General features: G+C 40.6%; 2 protein-coding genes and 1 long non-coding RNA gene across 3 annotated transcripts in view; 1 reads left to right on the forward strand and 2 right to left on the reverse strand.

Annotated features, from left to right (window-relative positions):
• The window catches only part of DHRSX (dehydrogenase/reductase X-linked), a 222,025-nt gene that overhangs the window by 160,003 nt on the left and 38,705 nt on the right, over positions 1-23,317 (reverse strand). Inside the window, exon 2 of the mRNA XM_039535496.1 lies at positions 10,882-10,989. Coding sequence (XP_039391430.1) covers positions 10,882-10,989 — 108 coding nt within the window. The remainder of the gene's footprint in view (positions 1-10,881; positions 10,990-23,317) is intronic.
• Positions 1,962-16,242, forward strand: LOC120403803. Its single transcript, XR_005597739.1, has 3 exons — positions 1,962-2,534; positions 15,294-15,760; positions 16,146-16,242. It is a non-coding gene; the product is annotated as an uncharacterized LOC120403803 (long non-coding RNA).
• ZBED1 (zinc finger BED-type containing 1) overlaps positions 10,882-23,317 on the reverse strand; it is a 46,764-nt gene continuing 34,328 nt past the window's right edge. Inside the window, exon 2 of the mRNA XM_039535461.1 lies at positions 10,882-10,989. The gene's annotated coding sequence lies outside the window, so the exon portion shown is untranslated. The remainder of the gene's footprint in view (positions 10,990-23,317) is intronic.

A 23,317-nucleotide genomic window follows, 5' to 3' on the forward strand; every position in this document is an offset into this window, starting at 1 on the left:
TCCTAATTTGCCTCAGAAAAATTCTAATTAATCAGCATGCAAATGGGAATTTGACCACCCTACCTCCTCCCCACCAGTTGACTCAATTGTAAAAACAGCTAAAAGGCTGTTTCTTCTGGTTCAGACCCCTTGTTAACATTTTTGGCTCACAGGATTACCCTATCAGAAGGGTCCCAAAACAGTCAGGGACAGGCACTGATGGGATGAAGAACTAAAATCCTGCTGTCAATGAGAGGAGGTCTGTTGCAATCAGAAGGATAGAGACACCACTGAGAGGAGATGTCCAACAATCAGAGACTGTAGGCACTAGAGTTTGACAAGTCAGCTAAGGACCTACTGGCCCTAGAAACAGGCATCCCTGTGAGGATCCAGCCACTAGAGAGACACCAGAAAGAGTCAGCTAAAAGATCCTGAAGGGGTGCAGAGGCATCAGATCATATAAGATAAGTAAGAGGGACAAGTGATCCAAAGGAACAGGAGGCTGTTACAAGCCAGTAGACACAACAGCCAGAGAGCCCACTGAGAGAGAGAGATCATCACATAACAGAGAATTATTCAGAGACCAACCCCACAAGAAAGGAGGAGATGGGTAATTCCCAGGGTGGTCACTTGTTGAGGAGACCAAATTATCTTCAAGAAAATGTAAACAACTAAGTTTGTGGTAAAGATGAGACTCCAACTTGGCTATATGTTAGCAACTTCTGGATGAAGGAAAACGGATTGGGGTCTGGGCATCAATAATTTGTTTTAAATGTTTATATTAAAATGTCTGTAAAATAGGGATGATGTATCATGATCAGTGGAACTGAAGTCAGAGGGCCCATGTTCCTTGGAGGGACTGTTAGTGATGGCACACCAGTGGACACAGGGAATGCCATGGAGTTAGGCTGAAAGCAACTCAGCCACATGGAGAGACCAGTGCACAGGGTTTAATAAAGTTCCACTTCTTCAATTTAACCTGCATTCAGCATCACTCTTTGCAAATGAAACAGTTTCTACTGGCTGGAATCTCATGTATGAATGTATGCTTTTTGGAATTTTTTAAAATGTATTTGGAATCTCTCAAAAAGGATAATTTTCAATCATGTTCACCGTTTGCAGACAGGATTGACTGATCCAAATGAAAGACTGGGGTATTTTCTAGCTAGATTTGTGCTTTGTAAACATAGGGAATTAATTATTCACCTGGCTGAAGAAAAAAGTAACCAAAATAAAAAATTAGGGCTGTCAAGTGATTAAAAAAATTAATCGCACTGTTACACAATAATAGGATACCATTTATTAAAATATTTGTGGATGTTTTCTACATTTTCAAATCTATTGATTTCAATTACAACACAGAATAGAAAGTGTATGGTGGTCACTTTATTTTTAATTACAAGAATTTGCACTGTAAAAAAACAAAACAAATAGTATTTTTTAATTCACCTAATACAAATACTGTAGAGTGCAATCTCTTTATCATGAAAGTTGAACTTACAAATGTAGAATTATGTAAAAAAAAACTGCATTCAAAAAGAAAACAATGTAAAATTTTAGCGCCTGCAAGTGCACTCAGTCCTATTTCTTGTTCAGCCAATCACACTCAGACAAACGAGTTTGTTTACATTTGCAAGAGATAATGCTGCCCACTTCTTGTTTACGTCACCTAAAGTGAGAACAGCGTTCTGATGGCACTGTTGTAGCCAGCATCACAAGATATTTTTGTGCCAGATGCGCTAAATATTCATATGTCCCTTCATGCTTCAACCACCATTCCAGGGGACATGCGTCCATGCTGATGACGGGTTCTCCTCAATAACAATCCAAAGCCGTGCGGACCGATGCATGTTCATTTTCATTATCTGAGTCAGATGCCATCAGCAGAAGGTTGATTTTCTTTTTTGGTGGTTTGGGTTCTGTAGTTTCTGTGATTAATTTGAACAAGAGTGTTGTTAGGCTTAAAAAGAACAATAGTATTGTCAGTATTAGGCCTAAAACTTCCGGAAGCTTCATAAGGCGAGCATTCTAGAATTAGCTTTAAGAAGCAAGCTTTGCAAAAGGAAACAGACTTGTGGTCAAGACGCTCTGCCACATTATGCTAACTCCTGTAAAGTGAGATAAGTTGTACCCCCCTGGGCACAGCTTGTCTAGCCCACATTGACCATATTTAGAACATTTGGCTATTAGACAAACCACAGTTGAGACAATGGGCTATATGGATACAAGTTATCTCCTTGTGTATAACTTATAAAACTAAAACGACAATTGGTTACAAGAAAATAAGTAAGCATGAATTATACAGCCAACTCTAATCAGATTAAAGATTTGGCCTAATCTGATTGGTTGACCTGCTTCAAAACACGGCGGGCAGATAAGAATAAATGTGTAGAGCTTCAGGTGGGCATGTGTGTGTGTGTCTTGGTCTAGGATGTTGTTCTCTTTGACCGTCTGGACCCATACCCCCTGAACCAAGGAAACCTGAATCACACCGACTATCTGTACCTGGCCAGTGCAAAGAGTGGTCAACTAAAGGGTAACGTATTCTCGGCAAGGTAAGGTTTTAAAGTAAAATAGTCTGGTTGCATGCAGAATAAGGTAACAGAGTAAAGAAGTCTGGGTTGCTCGAGCTGTTTTGATCTCAAGTTGTACTGACACTATAGTATTAAGAATGGCAGTGTCGGGATAATTTGATCTCAGATGATATTAATGCTGCAGTATTAAAAATAGTAGTAAAAGTTTACTTGTACATGTGCTTGTCTTCTGTGTTGCATTCATAGCCATAAGTCATTAAAAGCCTTTCTTGAGGAATAATCAGTAGTTTTAATTTATTTATATGGACACCATTTAACCTCATTACATCTGTGTTGGGTGGTGGGAAGTAATGATCACCCAGAGCCTCATTTGGGCCCTGATGTGTGTCCCCTTCTTCCTATATCTCCGCAGTTTCCACATCGTAATTTTGCTCTTTTAAGTCTTTTTAAAGCATGCTCCAACCTCGTCCTTCTCAGATTTTGGAAGGCACTTCAGATTCTTAAACCTTGGGTAAAGTGCTGTAGCTATCTTTAGAAATCTCACATTGGTACCTTCTTTGCGTTTTGTCAAATCTGCAGTAAAAGTGTTCTTAAAATAAACAACATGTGCTGGGTCATCATCCGAGACTGCTATAACATGAAATATATGGCAGAATGTGGGTAAAACAGAGCAGGGGGCATACAATTCTCCCCCAAAGAGTTCAGTCACAAGGTTAATTAAAGCATTATTTTTTTAACGAGCATGGAAGCATGTCCTCTGGAATGGTGGCCGAAGCATGAAGGGGCATACGAACATTTAGCATATCTGGCACATAAATACCTTGTAATGCCAGCAACAAAAGTGCCATGCACACTTTCTGGTGATATTATAAACAAGAAGCAGGAAGCATTATTTCCTGTAAATGTAAACAAACTTGTTTGTCTTAGAGATTGGCTAAACCAGAAGTAGGACTGAGTGGACTTGTAGGCTCTGAAGTTTTACATTGTTTTGTTTTTGATTGCAGTTATGTAACACAAAAAAAATCTACATTTGTAAGTTGCACTTTCACAACAAAGAGATGGCACTATAGTACTTGTATGAGGGGAATTGAAAAATACCATTTCGTTTGTTTATCATTTTTACAGTGCAAATATTTATAATAAAAAATAATATACATTGATTTCAGTTACAACACAGAATACAATATATATGAAAATGTAGAAGAACATCAAAAATATTTAATGCATTTCAATTGGTATTCTATTGTTTAACAGTGCAATTAAAACTGCGATTAATTGTGATTAATTTTTTAATCGTGTCATGGTTCCTTCCCCACTCTGAACTCTAGGGTACAGAGGTAGGGACCTGCATGAGAACCTCTAAGCTTAATTACCAGCTTAGATCTGGTTTTACTGCCACCACCCAAATCATTTAAGAATTATTTGGGAAACTCTGTCTACCTTCCCCCCAAACTATCTCCCTCCCAGTAGCCTTGAGAGACTTCTCCACCAAGTTCCTGGTGAACACAGATCCAAAGCCCTTGGATCTTAAAACAAGGAAAACTCAATCAGGTTCTTAAAAAGAAGGATTTTAATTAAAGAAAGAAAGGTAAAAATCATCTCTGTAAAATCAGGATGGAAAATAACTTTACAGGGTAATCAGATTCACCGAGCCCAGAGGAATCCCCTCTAGCCTTAGTTTCAAAGTTACAGCAAACAAAGGTAAATCCTCTTAGCAAAAAGGAACATTTACAAGTTGAGAAAACAAAGATAAAACTAACTCGCCTTGCCTGGCTGTTACTTACAAATTTGAAATATGAGAGACTGGTTCAGAAAGATTTGGAGAGCATGGATTGATGTCTGGTCCCTCTTAGTCCCAAGATCGAACAACCCCAAAACAAAGAGCACAAACAAAAGCCTCCCCCCACCAAGATTTGAAAGTATCTTGTCCCCTTATTGGTCCTTTGGGTCAGGTGTCAGCCAGGTTACCTGAGCTTCTTAACCCTTTGTAGGTAAAAGGATTTTGGTGTCTCGGGCCAGGAGGGATTTTATAGTATTGTACACAGGAGGGCTGTTCCCTTCCCTTTATAGTTATGACAAATCACGATTAATTTTTTGTAGTTAACTGTGAATAATTGACAGCCCTATAAAAATATTTTCTTTCTTGAACAGCTCTCACAATGGGAGAAACTATTTCGGGTGAAAAAAGGAAACTTAAAATATTTCAAATATGATGTCACAACCTGCAAAGCTTAAGATTGCCTAGAATAAAAAAGAAATGTTGTTACCAAAGTTGGCAACTTGGAGAATTTCATGACTACTGACAAAAAGAAATGCAGAAATGAAATGAAACCAGGAAGTTCCAAAAAAAGTATATCAGGTACACTTAAAATGACTAGAACAGGGCAGTGCAGAGAAGACATTCCACCTCTTGACTTGTAATACACACAACTGATGGTTTTACACTCAGTACACGTTTTGCTTTGTTTGACTCAGAACAAAACAATAGAGCGATCCCTAACCAAACAAAGGAATAAGGGCTTTGCTCAGGTTTTACTTTTTAATTGTCTTTAAACAGACTAAGCTGGGGAAATTTCAGCAAATATGTGAATGATTTGGAAGGCTGTGTGTGTGTAAAAATAGAGGGTGATAGCTGAACCTCTTGTAGCCTTTACTGTAGTGCAACTACTGTAGTAAAATATTAGTGAGATCATTACTAGGCAACCAACTATATGTTTTTCATAAGAGAATTAGAAAACAAACTCTCAAGTATGAAATACTGCTCAACTCTAACTCTACCATGCATACTATCCTAACAAAATATGCCTCACTTAGGAAGAGAAATGCTTTCCTGCATATATTAGAACTCAAATATCTCTCTGCGACAATCTAGAGTGAGAGGAGACTTAGCTCTGGTCTACACTGGGACAGGTGGGAATCAATCTAAGTTATGCAACTTCAGCTATGTGAATAACGTAGCTGAAGTTGACGTACTTAGATCGACTTACCATGGTGTCTTCACCGTGGTGAGTTGACTGCTGCCTCTCCCCCGTCAACTCTGCTTGCGCCTCTCACGGCACTGGAGTACAGGAGTTGACGGGAGAGGGCTCGGAGGTCGATTTATCATGTCTAGACTAGACACGATAAATCGATCCCCGCTGGATCAATCGCTGCCCGCCAATCCGGCAGGTAGTGTAGACATACTCACAGTGTTGGTCATAAATTTTCTGTAATTAAAATTAAATCAAACTATCTTTGAAAATGAAAAACTGCACCCTCTAGATAGGATTTAATTATCCTTCTAAAGTCACCTTTGTAGTTTTAACATACTGTATTAAAATGGACTGATTTAGAGCATAAGGAGTCTAACTTGAAAATTGGAAACCAGACAAAACAGAAAAAGTTGACAAAGATACACCTCTACCCCTCTATAACGCGGTTGTGGGGAGCCAAAAATCCCTACCATGTTATAGCTGAAACCCCGTTATATCGGGGTAGGGGCCGCAGGGCTCCGGCGGTGATTTAAAGAGCTCCAGGCTCCAGCCGCTGAGGGGAGCCTGAGTTCCTTTAAATCGCCAGTGGAGCCCCACCACCACAGTCCCGGGGTAGGGGCAGCAGGGCTCCAGCAGTGATTTAAAGGGCCTGGGGGTCCCCGCAGAAGCCCCACATCGCAGGCAAGCCCTGCTGCTGCAGCGGCGATGGGGCTCCGGCACTGATTTAAAGAGCTCCGGGCTGCAGCCGCTGCGGGGAGCCCGGACCCTTTAAAGCGCTGCCGGAACCCCGCTGCTACCACACTATACATGAACCCGTGTTATATCGGGTCGCGTTAAAGCAGGGTAGAGGTGTATTTGCTTTCTCGGTTGCAGCTGGACTTGAAGGGGCTTCAAGTAAGTGCTGGGTTTCTCAGTGGAATTTTATTAATCTGTAACAAAATTTGAGGCTCCAATAGATTAAGTGTATTTATAGTATGATTACACTTCAAAAGAAGCACAGTATGGGCCTGATTTTCCACTACTTTGTGTTTTCAGCTGTGCCCAGCATGCACAGAATGCTGCCAAATCAGAACTTTTGTGCTTTATGCTCACTTTTCAGTGACGGTGCAAAACTGTGAAGCATGAGAGCTTTTATATTAGATATTGCCACTCAAATCAAAATTTGCCACTTCCTTTAGTACCCCCAGCCCTTACAAAGGGGGAAATTCAAAAGTAGATATTTGTAATTCCAAAGTAGAACAGAAAGCCTATATTACAGCAGTTATTCAGTGACTAGTGCCTGCCACAGGTAAGGCAAGTTCTAACTTCCATTCTAAAACCCCTTTTTTCAGTTGCTTTTTCATAACTTTTGGATACAAATTCTTTTTGATCTAAAGTTTTCCACGCTTGGACTCAGTGAATGGAATGTTCTGTTGAACCCAGGCTAAGATTGAGCTAACCTGTGGCATCCTGGCGCTTCTCTGAAACTGGTATCATGATCCAGAATCTCAGCTTCCATTAAATAGTTCAGTTTACAGATGTAATGGTTATGAAGAAATCTTAAAAAATTTGACTCATGTAACTGATGAAAAGATGCTTACAGAGAATCTGGAACAATAGCTCTGAGTAGTGTGAACTGCCCAATTCCTGTCAGTAAGGAGCTAACTCAGAAGCCTAGGGATAATTCAAGTGTCAGAACTGGTAACTGTTCGCTCCTCATGTAAGAAAGGAGAGGGAGGAATCACAGAGCTACACGGTTTACTGCGTGAGAGTCTCATTTAAGTGCTACAAGGAGTGGTGTTTTAGAGTTACCGCTACTTATGCCCCTGGTTTGAACAACGTTGGTTCAGTTTTGTTTTGAATTATGGGTGTGAAAGCGTATATGAGTTGGATGGAAGGACAAGGGTGGGGAAGAATACCCAACTGTTCCCCACATATGCTAAATGGACTTTTTTTCACATAAGTAACAGCTCAAATTAGAATCACTATGCTAGGCTTGTTTTATTAACTCACTGAGATTTAAGGAAGAGACCAACTTAAAGTTCTAAATATTTAAAGTCAGAATTTTTAACACATGCAAAGCAAAATATTTCTTTATTCATTCTAAAGCTGGAACACCCAGGGGGCATGGCAGGTCTTAAAGCACACAAGCTTTGAATAAGTCTAAACTCCGGCTCACAATTTGAGGTGACCCAATTTCTAACAATAGTAGGGAAGCCACAGCAGCATAGGTGGCTGCTCAAGCAAGCCCCACCCACGTGAAACCCTGGGTACATGGTCCAGCAGCTGCCATGCGATGAAAGCTAGTTCAGGTATGTGAACCCCTGCTTCCATCAGACCTCTCGACTGCAGAGTAGACATACCCACAATGTGGTTCTGTCTCCTAGTGGCTGGACCACATAGAGGTTTATGAATCCCTACAACCTTTGAGGTGACAAAATTGGGTCTTTTAGCTCAGGCAGCAGAGGCTCATGCTTTTAGATCCAGAGATATAATTCCTGCTGCAGATAACGTTCTCAACGGTGTCATATTACATTATATTGAGTTTTCACATGAGATGAACTACACCACTATAGTTATACCAGTATAACTCACTGTGTAGAGACTCTTATTCAGAATTACAGCAACCTTTTTTTCAGTGTAGCTGAATTTGTGCATTAACAGTATTATTCCAAATAACGATGTCCAAACTGGGAGTTATACCAGTATAGTAATGCTGGTAATATAGATATGCCCAAAGTCTGCTCCCATGGAAGGCATTAGGACTTTTGCTATTTACTTTAATGGGAGCAGATGGGAGCCCATAATAAGGCCATGAAATACATGACAGCTGTTCCAGACAGCAGGAACTACAGAAGAGGGGAAGGCTCTTGCATCAACAGCGGAAGTATGTGGAAAAGCTTCTTTGTGGTCACAGATATATTGAGAATAAGATCTAATAATTAAGCATTTTAGTATCAAAGTCTGCGGTGAAATCCTGGAGTCATTGAAGCCAACGGCAAAACCCTCATTGACTACACAGGGGTCAAGTTTTTCCCCGCACTATCTAGTGTTCATATCTCTCTTTTAACCCCTACAGATTTCTCTATGCCCAAAAGAAATTAACAAATTGTGCAGAACTCCAGTTTGCTGCAGAAGGTGAAGTAGCCATTATACATAAAAACTGGGGAATAAAGACAGGAAATCAGAATAGGAATTTGCTTTAAATCTCCTGATGAGGAGGGACAACAGAATAAGAGAAAATGACAGCGACAAGAGCCATACCTCTCTATCTCCCCTGTGCAGGGAACCTGAGGGCTCAGAAAGCATATCTGGTGAATGGAAGCATCCAGAGGTCGCTACTGTGCTCCTGCACTGATTGCCCCAGGGGCAGGGCCGGCTCCAGGCACCAGCTCAGCAAGCAAGCACTTGGGGCGGCCAAGGGGAAGGGGCAGCACGTCAGGCTCTTTGGCGGCGGGTCCCTCGGTCCCTCTCGGAGGGAAGGACCTGCCGCCGAAGAAGAAAGCGGTGCAGGGGAGCTGCTGCCGATCACGATCGTGGCTTTTTTTTTTCCCCACCGCTTGGGGCGGCAAAAACTCTGGAGCCGGCCCTGCCTGGGGGTAGGGGTGCTGGAACAATTTGTATAGTGGGAGTGCTGAAAGCCATTGAACCAAACTTTAACCCTGGATATGATGGAAACCACTTCAGGCCAGGTGGAGCAGCAGCACCCCCAGCACCCGTAGTTCCAGCACCGACTCCTGGGATTCTGTTGAGGTTCTTATATTGCCCCCATCACCAGGGTAAGTCAGCACATGATGGACTCCACTGTTACCAGTCAATAGCTTCCTTTGCAGCTGTCATACATTTCTGTGAGGGGGTCAGTTGGTCCTCTAACTCTTTCTCTGGCCAGGCACCAGTGGTAGCTGCATTGCCCCCTCTCCTCCTGCCTCTGTGCAGAAATGTCGGTGCACTGCCAAACAGGGCAAGACTCGCCTGCCAGAGTGACTGCTGAGTCTGCTGAGGGGGCCTCTCCCTTCTGGAGGGCTCCATGGATGCAGAACCCATCCAGGCTGTGAAGCTTGATTGGGCTCCATGCTTGGGTCAGGGTTTGGCTCAGATAGTGCACTTGATTGAAATAATTCTCATCATTTCTACCTTAAATGATATAAAATTATTTTGAAAACAAAACCAAAAGTGTGTTTGTACGTTTCCTAAAGAAAGGGGAGAAAATTGAGTAAAGTTTTTGCAGTTCACCTTAAAAATACATAAAGATACTTTGAGTGCAATAGTAACAGTGACAGCATTAGCTAGAATACAGTAGCACCTGGTTGTGTTTTCAGATGCTTGATTTTGATGTGACTTTTAAAACGTGTACGACTAGGTTCTTCTCTGCATTACACTTGTACTAAGACAGAGTAACTCCCTTAATGTTAAAGGAGGTACTCTGCATTCCCACCCACATGACTGAGAACAGACTGATCCACCACTGCTAGTAGCTTTTCACTCTTAATATAGTCATATTTTCCATTTGAATAAAGTTAAATTACTGGATTGCTGAAGTATAATTAAACACAAATAGAGTAATCTTGGAATAGCTCTAAATTACATTCTTCTAAATTAAAAGCTAGTGGATTAGCAACAGGAAAAGATTAGGTAATATACTGTAGTGTTTTAAACATTATATAATTTTAAAAAATCCAAGAAAACCCCAGAACTGGAGTGAAAGATGACTCAAGATCTTCACTGATATTTTTATGTGTGGATAATTCAATGTTTGCTTTGCTTAGAACAATTTTCCTAACTTCTTTTGAGTTACATTATATGGGACAAAACATGAACCACCCCCCATACACCAAAAAATACCTTTAAATTTTTCATAATAATTTCCTCTTAATGTGGACTGGACACCCTAAAAAAGTTTTACAGTCTCCCACATCCTAAGTAGGAGGAATACCTCCTCATAACGGTAGAACTTTGCCTAAAAATCAGCAAAAGGAACATTTTAAAGTGTGCCCAGCGTACAATGTATTTCAAATTACCATGCTCAAGTGTGTGTTTTTTATGTGTGTTCACACTGACTGCTTTTTGCATGAAAGGATTCCAGGACTAGTTCTTAAAAACGCTTGCAACATAAACTGTGGGCCAAATATTCAGAGGGGCTAAGCATTAGAACTCGTACAAAAGAGATTTGTGTAAGCTCTTTGGAACAGGGACCATCTACCACTCTGTGTTTGTACAGGGCCTAGCACCATGGAGCCCCACTCTGGGTCGGCCCAAGGCACTGCCGTAATAAACATTTTAAATAACATAAGGCTTGGCAGGATTTGGCTCTGTAACAACCAGGCATATTTTTAGTTATACTAATGGACAGATATTTCTTTAAGATTTTAGTCCCAGAGGCACAATATACATTTGTATTGACAAAATAATGACAGTACCTAGTATAACATGCATGCCAAGTCTTGCCAAATGCTTCACAGTATGATAACCAATTCCTTTAGCACCTCCAGTCACTATAGCGACATTTCCATTTTGTGTAGGGAAAACTACATGAAGAGAAAAAAAATAACTCATTAATTCACAATAGCAATACAGATAAGGATATAAGGCACATATTATAAATACATACATACATACATACACTCAACTTTGGCCAATAAAAAATGCAACAACAAATCTGGTAGGCAATTAAAGGAACATAACACTTACGTTTATCAACCACAGTATAATTTTCTAGTATTAATAGTTCACAAAAGACTGAGGTTGATGACACACAAATGATAGATGTCCAATTAGAAAAATGTAGTCATTTCTATTTGCAAGCATTCTGTTGTTGTTGTCCTGCAACGATCTGTCCTTTACGATTTTCAGCTTAGCTATTTCTATTGTCTAAAGACACATGGCAGCTGTTACAAGTCAATTTACAGGTTGTTTATTTAGTCAAACATGCATACAGGGATAATATGAGAATTTTTCAGTTAGCAGCATGATATCCTTCAGACCCTTTGGGAAGGGGCTCTGCGTTTGCTTCCCCAATAATAGGGAGCAAAATCACAAAAAAGCTGAACAAGAAAAACCGTAAAAACAAAATTCCTGATGTCCAGTTCCCAACATTTCTGCTCTCCATTCTATAGAATATAAAAATATTAAAAACATATGTCCCTGTGAATATTTGAGGGTTTATCTGTTTTAGTCCATATTTTGTTCATTATGAGCAGAACTGTGCAACTCCTACTCACATAAGTACATAAGAACGGCTACAGTGGGTCAGACCTTGGTCCATCTTGCCCAGCATCCTGTCTCCAACAGTGGCCCATACCAGAGCTTCAGGGGGAGTGTACACAACACGACAATTATGGACTGATCCACTTCTGTCTTCTACTCTTGGCTTCTGGCAGTCAGAGGTTTAGGGTCACTCCAAGCATGGGGTTGTGTCCCTGACCATCTTGGCTAATACCCATTGATGAACCTATCCTCCATTAATGTATCCAGTTTGAACCCAGTTATACTTCTGACCATCACAGCATCCCATGACAATGAGTTCCACAGGTTAGTTGTGTGACAAAAGTAATTCCTGCTGTTTGTATTAAACCTGCTGCCTATTAATTTAATCAGGTAACCTCTGTTTTTTTGTTTTGTTTGAAAGGGTAAATAATACTTCTCTAATAATTTTTTCTACACCATTCATGATTTTATATACCTCTATAATGTCATTGTCCCCCTTAGTCATCTCTTTTCTAAGCTGAACAGCACTAATCTTTTTAGTCTCTCCTTATATGGAAACTGTTCCATATCCTTAATTGTCTTTGTTACCCTTCTCTGAAACTTTTCCACTTCCATTATATCCTTTTTGAGATGGGGCAACCAGAACTGGATACAATATTCAAGGTGTCGGTGCACCATGGATATAGTGTAGGCATGTTTTCTGTCTTATTTTCTATCATTTTCCTAATAGTTCCTAATATACTGTGAGCACTTTTGATCACTGCTGCGCATTCAGCAGAAGTTTTCAGAGAACTATCCATAATAACTATCCAAGATCTCTTTCTTGAGTGGTTAAAGCTCATTTAGAACTCATCATTGTACATTTATAGCTGGGATTATTTTTTTTCAATGTGCATTACTTTGCACTATCAATGTTGAATTTCATCTGTCATTTTGTTGCCCAGTCACCCAATTTTGTGATATCCCTCTGTAACTTCTCACAGGCTGCTTTGGACTTACATATCTTCAATAATTTTTATTGTCTGCAAACTTTGCCACCTCACTTTTCACTGTTTCCAGATCATTAATGAATATGTCAAACAGCAGAGGTACCAGTACAGATCCTTGGGGGACCCCGTTGTTCACCTCTCCGTGAAAACTGACAGTTCATTCTTACCCTTGTTTCCTATCTTTCAACCAGTTACTGATCCATAAGATGACCTTTCCTCTTATCCCAGGGTTACTTAGTTTCCTTAATAGCTTTTGGTGAGAGACCTTGTCAAAGGCTTTCTGAAAGTCCAAGTACACTTTATCGGCTGGATCCTCCTTATCCACATGCTTGTTGATTTCCTCAAAGAATTCTAACAGGCTGTGAGGCATGATTTCCCTTTACAAAAGCCAGGTTGACTCTTCCTCAACAAACCATGTTTATCTGTGTGTCTGATAATTCTGTTCTTTACTATAGTTTCTGCCAATTTACCTGGTACTGAAGTTAGACTCACTGCCCTGTAACTGCCAGGATCCCCTCTGGAGCCCTTTTTTAGAAAATGAGCATTTAGCTACCTTCCAGTCATCAGCTACAGAGGCTGATTTCAGCGACAGGTTATGTAGTACAGTTAATAGTTCTGCAATTCTATATTTGAGTTCCTTTGGAATTCTTGGGCAAATACCATCTAGGCTTGGTGACTTATTTCTGTTTAGTTTACCAGTTTGCTCTAAAGCCTCTTCTATTGACACATCGATTTGGGACAGTACCTTGGCTTAATTAAAGGGACTCTTTATGTGGGTAGGGATTACATCAATGTGGTTTAAGGGTTGCACAATCAAGCCTTATATGAAAAAACCCCAACAGCAGCAACAGAAAAGAAATTGCAGCTAAAAAAGAAGAAAGGTTGAACAAGCCATGACTTCAATTTAATTGCTTTGGGAAAAAATAAATTACAGCAATAAAATAAAATCAGAGGTGTGAGGAGACTTTCAGTGTAAAAAAATGCAGCATTGGTAAAGTTAATAGGGTTTTTCTTTCTTTTGAGAGTAAACTACTGGATGCTCAGGAAGAAAATTTGTCTTGAATATTTTAGTCTGCAGCAGTCGTGTCCCTACGGAGTGGAGTAGATACCACCACCTTCACAGTCAGTCCCTGCCCTACCAGTCATCTCTCAATTCCTACTGAGCTGTCAGTGCTCGCCTCCAATCAGCTTGTCATGCCAGCCTCCACTACCACATTTTCAAACAAATATCTTTGCACTTTTTCCCATGCTGCCCCACATGGTTTGGAGGTACTCGCCATAAACATTGACAAAGCTACCTCATTATCCACCTTCAAACTCCTCCTGAAAACTCCTTTGCGGTCTGGTCTATAAAAAACTTGACAACAGTGATGCTGCGAGTGTGCCAAGACCACCACATACCACACTGACCAATACAGTCTCATTGTTTAATTGTACTTCCCCGTCTGTCTGTCTCCATCTGCTGTCTCTTATCTTATTCTTAGCTTGTAAGGCCCTGTTTGTACAGCACCTAGCTCCAGGGAATCCTGGTCCATGACTCGTGCTGCAAGGCACTAGTATAATACAAATAACAAATAAACAATAGTCTCACACTAGCTCAAAAAGCAGCAGGCTTTGATCTGTCCAACAGTTCTCTAACTTTGTGTTACCTAAGAAAGGAACCCCCTAAAATGTAGTAACAATCCCATATTTTTAAGTAGTCTTTAAACACACTACTTGTGCTGCTCTCATGAGTTTTCTCTTCCCGTACACATATTGGGTAAACCCTGGCTTTCACTGAAGTCCATTGCAAAACTTCCATTAACTTCAACAAGGCCAGGAGTTCCACCCTTGGTATCTTAAATTCACAATTTTCCTTGTAACTGAAAGGACATATATTTCTGTTATCCTCTTTGGGTAGCCCTTGTCCCATGTTTAGGTGTGCCCTCATTTTTTAAAAAGGATTTTTTTTAAAAAATGAGAGCTGTGTGTATACCTGCCCCAATAAATATATTCTCCAATAAATAAAACTTCATTAAAGGCTAGATTATGCTGCCTCCCCCATCTTATTCACCTAGGGGAGCAGTTATTCACAGGAGTAGCCCCACTGACTACCTATTTGAGTAACTGCAGGTCCTAAGAGTTAAAGTTGAAATTACAGCTGCAGTGAGCACTGAGTAATCTACTAAATTTTCTATTCCAAAGGCCTTTTTCAGGTGTTTATTACTTTGCTAAGCTTTTACCTTTTTGGCTGATATTTTCCAGGTCTGCTCTCTCCATGAGGACACTTGAAAATAAATGTTGAGCAAAAATGCCTCTGCAGTTTTTGAAAATGAAGAGAGTTTATAAAAAAAAAATTTTTTTTTCCAGAATTAAATAAGAAATTCCAACTTTTCTATGAACAGCTCTTGTGCCTAAACAAGACAAGGCAGAAATTTGTAATTTGGCAAAGAAATAGTCTCTAGGCCACATGTGTTCCTTTCAGCCATCCAGTGAAAATAGTTTGACTTAGCAGAATTGTTAGAGTTGCTAAAAAGGAATAACAATAATGGTTTATTAAATAGCAGTCTTATCACATTATGTAGGCACTGTAACTTGTGTGGCATTTTGGACTCTATCAAAATACTATGGTAAATTCTGTCTCATTCAATGTACAGGTGCATATGGTAGAAGGTAGTATGATCACTGAAGGTGCAAATGAAAGGAGGAAGGTCACCAGAGCAGCAGCTGGATGATTTCTTTGTAACATGACACAGCACTGACAAGTGCCAATCTGAAACAATGGATGAAATGGCTGAGGACAACAATTTGGAGGTGGACTACAGCATAATGGATCAAGGGAACAAGAAGGGGCCAGTGCTGATGGGTCTTTGACAAGCAGGAAGAATACAGCAAATGCATGAACAACAAAAAGGAAAATTGAGGAGCGGAGAGAGAGGGAAGGATAGATGGGAAGAAGTCAGAAAAGTGATATACGCTGGACATGTGATGAGGAAGAGAAGCTGATGGAGTGGTGTTTAATGCTGGAGGAATGGGAAAAGAAAAACCCAACCCTCTCACCAGAACTGGGTTTATAAAGTTGACAAGCCAGTCATCAGGCCCAGTCATCACTGAATCCACAAAGGTACTTAGATATTTAGACCCCAGACTTAGGTGCCTAAATCTCAGGTTTAGGCACTTAAGGCACAGTTTTAGGCTCCACTGCTATCCACAAAACTCCTGCTGAACCCTGTAGGTGCCTCAACTCACACAGAGCCTAAGTTTTCAGGGTAAAAGTTCCCTCAGCGCCTATGTTTCTGCATATGCACTGCTGCCTCCCTCTAGGTGTCTGGACACCTGTCTCCCATCTAGGCCCCAAAGCAATCCATGATGTCTCTTCTCTGTCCTGTCCCAACGACCGTTCAAGTGTGAATAAATACTTAATTAGTCATTGGGCCTGAAGAAGCAGGGGGTGATTCTCTACCCTAATGTCCCCCTGCTCCAATTATTCTTTCATTATTTATCCACAGTGGAACAGCTAGAACAGGACAGACTGAGGAAGCCCTACAACAGAACATCGCATAGCTCAGTGGTTAGAGAATGCTCCTGAGTGGTGGGAGACCCCTGTTTAAATCCTTTCTCCCTTGCAGGGAGGGAGGGAAACTGAACCTCTTCCACATCCCAGGTGAGTACTCTAACTACTGATCTAAACGTTATAAAGTGGGCACCACCATCTCCTCCTCCAGCTGTTTTGTGTGGAGTGCAGCAGGCACCTAAGGCATTCCTGCAAGAAAGGCCATAACTGCCTGAGGATATGTCTACATTGCAGTTACACCCCCGTGGTTGGCCCACTGCAGATGACTCGAACTCACGGGGCTCAGACTAAGGGGCTGTTTAATTGTGTAGACATTCAAGCTTGGCTGCAGCCTCAGCCCAAAACATCTACACTGCAATTAAACAGCCCCTCAGTTTGAGAACTGAGAGCCTGAATCAGCTGGCACAGGCCACCCATGGGTTTTTAATTGCAGTGTAGACATACCCTGAGCCTCCTGACTCCAGATGGGTTCCCTTTCATGGATGGCTAGCAGAGATAAGCACCTAAGTCCAGACTGCAGGAAGATACCTATCTCAAAGAGAGAGGAGGGGCATAGCACATGCTCCTCTCGTTGGCATCCCCCATTGGCTAGCGTAGACAGCTGCCTGCCTAGCCTGCTGGCTCTTGTGAATTGCATTATTACCTAATTGCTCCACTTGTGTCACAAACCTTAGATGTAAGAGCATAGGCCTTGACTGGTAGAGACACAAAAGAAAGGTGAATATTTAGCTTGATGACAGGATGACAGGTATCGAGTTCAGAGTTGTTTTCTTATAGCAATATTCAAGTTGAAAGGAAGGTGAATAGATGAGTGTTGTTGCCAGACACAATATAATTCACTGTGACACAGCATAGCACAATCAAGTTTTTCAAGTTGGGTAAAGGAAATAGTATAGTGAGCTCAGGCAACTACAACATTATTCTCTAGCTTTTCTCATCCTAAACATTCAAATATTTTTCCTACATTTTTATTTACAGGGGTAAGTTAACAATGCAGAGCTTTAAAGCATTTTCACCAACTTTAAAATGGTATATTACAAAAGAATTAATCTGCACTGCTATTCCTGATTGTAATCACCTGGCTACTGGATAATTCTGTCTACTTCGGTTATGTGATAACAAGGTCCCAATAGTTTTTTAGCCCTTGTGGAAAGCTAGTAAATAGAACCAAGGAAGAAAATAATTATTCCAATGCTTAGAAAAAACATACCCATTTGCCAATGACAAGTGCAAATCACTCCATGGCAAGTGTGGGGGCTTAAGCCTTCAGCTTCCACACAATTTAAACTTTCATTAAAAGAAAAAAAAGTTCCTAGCCCTCCTGGTTGTGAGGAGAACATTCCAAATGTAATCTTCCAGACTGAGTCTGCAGACAGTTCCTATGCCTCTTCTGCCTGTCACCATTTTGCCAAGCAGCAACAAAGTAAAGTCCATAAGATTTGGAGTGGCTTTACTCCCACTATTTAGAAACCTGTGGGCAAGTTGTGAATCATGCACAGAACGGTGAGCAGCAGAGGTTGGCACTGGAGATTTTTATGGCAGAAGAGGCAAAGAAATGTAGGCTGAGGGCTAGTAGAATAGCAGAAATTTCTTTCTTCCTCTCCCTTGTAGCAACCAAGAGGCTGTGGCAGAAGCTGGTGGAGATGTGTCCCCCCAATCCCATAAAACCCAAAGGCGCTTCTAAAAGAGCCATAACAGCCAGAGGGCTCTCAAAATGGGTGAACAGAGAAAAAACCTCTTTCCCTTCCTCCAGCAGCTTGAGGGGGCTAGACTTTGAATTTATCCGATACCTACTACACAAAGGCTGATATAAAAGATGGATCCAGGGATAGGGCCCCAGTAGAAATCACAGCACCTTTTGCCAGCAGGAGACTGGGGCTTCTCACTAGAGCCTTGCACTGGATACCTCCCTGTGTGTGGATGTGAGGATGATAATCTGGGACAGAAATAGTAACTGGAAAAGCCATGTGCTCTCATAAACAAAGCAGCCAATCTTACAAAGTGCTGAGCACTCCCAACTCTTACTGATCCTACTGAGTGAGAAGGAAATGGCACCCATAAAAATTTAGAAGACCTAAACATGGTAAAACTAGCTATTCTGAATTAGTGGCTTATGACACCTTCAAAATGCCAATAAAAATGAACAAACAAAGCAACCATTGCTGTATTTCTATAATATTTCTGTGTGCCCTTCTAATATATATTCCAGCATGAGTATTAGGAGACAGAGGTGTTTGCATAGAGCCTAGCATGGTGGTGTCCTGGTCCATGACTAGGGTTCCTTGGCACTAGTCATGGAAATAATAAATAAAAATAATAATAGGTAACATTTGCAGAGGGGACTCAAGCTACTCACAGGAGCCAGAATTAGAAATTCCTGAGTTCTATCCCAGTTCTGCAACTTTGGGCAAGTAGCTTAACCGCTTTCTCAGTTTCCCCTCATTTACAAAGAAATACTTCTCACCTACCTTATGAGAATGTTGGGAGACATCTGTAGGACACTTTGTAAAGCATGATATGAGTGATGATAAGCATTGTTAGTGCTAAATTTTAATTTAATTTTAAGATTATACTAAAGGCCTCCAGATAAAAATCAGATGAAGACCGTACCATGTTAAGAGATCAACATGTTAGAAATGAAGTTACAAAATAATTTGCTACAATGGTAATAATAATGGGTGATTTAGCTACCCAATTATTAACTGACTGAATGGAACATCAAAATACCCTTTGCAGAAGGAATATATTGATAACATAAATGACAGCTTTTGAGAGAAACTTCTTTTGATACTTACAGATGTAAGTCCTATGACTAGAAGCCAGAGGGAAAAACCCTCTCAATTCCATTTATTGGTGAAATGTGCTACCAGACAGATGTTCATTTGCATAGGCTATTTATCCACAATTCCCCTAGCGACACTTGGGAGGTCACCATAACTATATATAAACTTGGATTTTGGTGGGATATTCTCACCAGCAGGTGTGAAGGGAGTTAGACTATTGTGAAAGTTACCAGAAGAAGGACAGTATTTGACCTGTAACTTGTATATATATATATTCTGTTGCTGTGTTTTCCCAAGGCTATGACTGTGTTCCCTTTCCCTTAATAGAGATCCCCTTGTTTGTACACAGTCTCATATGTGTTTAGTTTTCCCAGGTTTCTGGAGGAGGCATCAATCCAGCTTAGTTATGTTTTAAGAGAGGCCCTAGGTATATTAAACCCTGCTCTTTTCACTGCCGTTAACCACCTGGCAGAAGGCTTAAACAGAAAAAGATAACGAAAAATTAGGACCCCATTTTCAAACAATTCAAATAGGACCTCCACATCCATCTTCATGCCCTTTCTCCTGTACCTCTGTGTAGATTCTCCACAGGCTGCCTCCCTTCCTCACCCCTCCCGCACTGTAGAACCACAATGGACTCACTGCAGTCAAGGCCAACTGTGATGATGCAGAAAGATAGGATATGTTCCAAAAGGAACAAAGCATCTGCATGCATGCTTTGAGACCACCAAGAGGGAAGACATAGGGGGCAATTCATGAGAATGTTTAAATAGTAGAAAAGTTAAATGCACTTTCTACTTCACTCTTCTAAGGGCGCGTCTTCACCGGCAGCGTTTTAATGTGGCTTGTGTAGTCGCAGCATAGCGCTGGAGAGAACTTTCCCAGCGCTTTAAAAAAAAACACCTCCACGAGGGGCATAGCTACCAGCGTTGGGAGCACGACTCCCAGCACTGGTGCACTGTCTACACTGGCACTTTTACAGCTCTGGAACTTGCAATGCTCAGGGAGGTGTTTTTTCACACCCCTGAGCGAGACAGTTGCAGCGCTGTAAAGTGCCAGTGTAGACAAGCCCTTAGACAACAGCATTAGAGGCCTGATGGAACAATGGTCTGATCCAGCATCATAAATCCCATCTTTTCAAAATGCAAATCCACGGTGACTTTGACTCAGACTAAACTCTAGCAAAATAACATAACACTAATATGCCAAAATGAATGACTAATAATTTCTAAAAAAATGAAATAATAATAATATTTTAAAATCAATATAATACTTTATTTATCTTCATTTTATTTTGAATTTATTTTATGTGCTTTAATATTTATTATATATTTTTTATTGTTCTGCAGAATAATTATATTTTGATTTTTTTGTTGATTTTTTTTGATTTTTGATTTAAAATTGTTTTATTTTTTGGTTTTATCATAATATAGATTGCAAAGACATTTAGTAAAAACAAAATAATATTAAGTATTGAAATACTAGAATATATGAAGATCTAAAATAAATATGAGCAGTATGTTTTTGAAGTTTATATGTTATATGAACTAATGGTGTCTCTACACAGCTAATTAGACCATTGTTTGTTTCAATGATCAGTGAACTAAGCATGTGCCATGCACTGGAACCGCACATGTGATAAACAGCTGGGCAACAGTATAGGCTTATAACTTAGCAGACCATACATTAATTTACCCAGACAACAATATAAAAGCTTCTTAAATATTGGTGTAAAAGTACACTCAATTGTGCTTTAAAGCTTCCTGAGTTACCTGCTATAAACCTTCCTGAGGCCTTTTGAGTTACCTGCTATATACCACATCTCATGGTAGAATTGACACATAAATATAAAAATTTGTCCAAAACAGATGTTCACAAATTAAAACAGCTTTGTGGAGAGACTAAAAGTGCTGGAAAAGATTTTGAAAGAGATCAGATATGGAGATGATCAAATGGAAATTGAGGTGGAGGTCAAACTGTAGAAACAGCTGGTTTTTCAATGAAAAGGAATTGGTAGGACTTAATCAGACTAGGACTAAATCAGGGGATCTGAACTCAATACACAAATGGATCTGACTAAAGGAGATAATGGGATAAAAAAAAAAACAAACAATAAGAAAGGTAACACTGTGGGAAGAAAGAACAAACATTTTACTAACAGACAAAATTACAAAAGTTAAGTTATAAGCTGGGAAGTCAGTTGGGTGAAGAAATACCTGGGTACAGGAGTGTTACAGGGGTGTGTGGGGTGTAGAGAATGAGTGAAAAGAACGCGTGGACAGAGGAGGAGAGGACAGAAAAGTCCTGAATGTGCTTTTTGATTTGCCCACTCTGTCAAGCTGTCTACAGACATGGCCAGACTGCTACACTGAGGCAGGGAGGTGTGGAGGTCCTGTACTATTGGAAGCTGTGTGTGGGCTGGTGAAGGAAATTATTTAGAAGCTGGATGTGAGCACTTGGGGATGGGCTGCATAGCCCATTAGAGCCATTGCTCTATGTCTATGAAAACTTATGGGGATGACTGGAATAAGATGACTAAAAAAAAAGGGAAAAGATCTGGGGAAGGAACATCTGGAGGAAGCCAGGCTCCTCAGTTCTGGAAAACCCTGGAGCAGGTCCTGAGCTGAAAAGGAAGAAAGGCAAGTCTCTCAGAAAGAAGAAAAAAAACACTCAGGAACAGTCAGCATGGATTCAACAAGGCAAGTCAGTGTGATTATAACCTAATCCTATAACCTGTCTATATAACTGGTCTATGAAAATGAGTGGATGATGTGGGATTTATTCCCTATTATGGATTATTGATATGGCTTACAGTTATAAAGCCTGATAGTATAGTAGTTAAAAAGAGTTTGGGATGGATGAATAATGGGATGTGAGCTGGAGCCGACTAGAAATAAGAATGGAGTGGAGTATCAGCTCCATGTTTAGTTGGCAGCCAGTATCAGCCAGTATCAAGCAGGAGCATCCAGAGGTCCTGATTTTGTTCAATATCTTCATCAATCAGTCTCAATGATCTCAGGAAGGATCTCTCAGCAAGTTTGATGATGACACTATGACAGGGGGTAGAGATGACTGGGATGTAGGGAAGATAGTAGAGGGAGGGAAACTAGGGGGGTTGGACAAATTTAATGGAGAAATCCAAAATGAAATGGATTGGACACAGACATCTGATGAGGTTCAGTCTTTCACAGGTGCAGCAAGATGACACAGCACAGAAGAATCCTAACCACTGACTAAAGAAAGTTTAACATCTGTATTATACAAGTGTTAGTTTTAACATAAAGAAGAGTCATGGAGAAAAAAACAAAAATAGAGAGTGGTGGAGATGGAGATTATGGCAGATTGGGAGATAGATTTAGCCAAACCAACTAACCCTCCTTAAAGAAAGTAATAGATTTTTTAGATTTTTGTAAGGGGAAGTGGATCTAAATCTATCTTTATTATCTATATATCTAAGATTCGGAATGAAGAAGAATTGGTGGTTAAAGATGGAGATTTAAGGAAAAAAAAGGAAATCCATGGGTGGAAGAGGTGAAGTTAAAGGGGATAACTTCAGAGGGTAAAGGGTAAGGAGGAACTGTCAGGTTGGGGGAGAGGGTCAGGAGGGTGTGGGTGGGGTTGGTTTGTCAGGTTTTGGGGTTTTTTATTCCGATTATTTATTGCTGACCTGGGAAGGATGACCTGGAGTTGATGAGGTAGTGGTGGGAGGATTATTTAATTCGGACCAAGTCGGGAGGGGAGGGATATCTCCAGGGAGGAGGGATGGAGATTTGGATGGTAACATGATGGAAGGAAATAGAGTAAAAGTGAGTAACAGGCAATTTTAGTTATAAACAAAGAATTTAGTTTGCAGCTGGGGACGCTAACAGTTGGAAGTAAGGAGGGGAGGAGGGGGAAGGAGGAGAGGAGGAGAAGGACCTAGGAGTTGTAGGAGATGCCTGATGATGTGACAAAATAAATGTAATGATGTGGCTGTTAAAAAGTTAGAGGATGCGGTGGAGGGATAGGGAGGGCGAGGTATTTCTAGTAGGCAGGAGGAGTGCTGAGTCCCGTTATATAAAGAGTGTTCAGTTTGGAGTATCTTTGTGTAAGAAGAAGGATGAATTCAAAGGAGAATTCAAAACTGAAACTGGAGCAGGTATGATAGGGAGAGAAGAGGCCGATGAGAAGAAGGAGAGCCTGTGAAAGGATCTTTGAGACCATCGATAAGAGAAGAAGGATAAGAGGAGAAGAAAAATAATCAGAGATATATATTTCTCAGGGAAGGACCAGAGAAGGAGAGGAGGGGCTTCAGATTATTGCTTCAGCTCAGTGCTAATGTATA

Source organism: Mauremys reevesii, linkage group 1 (genome assembly GCF_016161935.1).
Source record: "Mauremys reevesii isolate NIE-2019 linkage group 1, ASM1616193v1, whole genome shotgun sequence".
NCBI lineage: Eukaryota > Metazoa > Chordata > Testudines > Geoemydidae > Mauremys > Mauremys reevesii.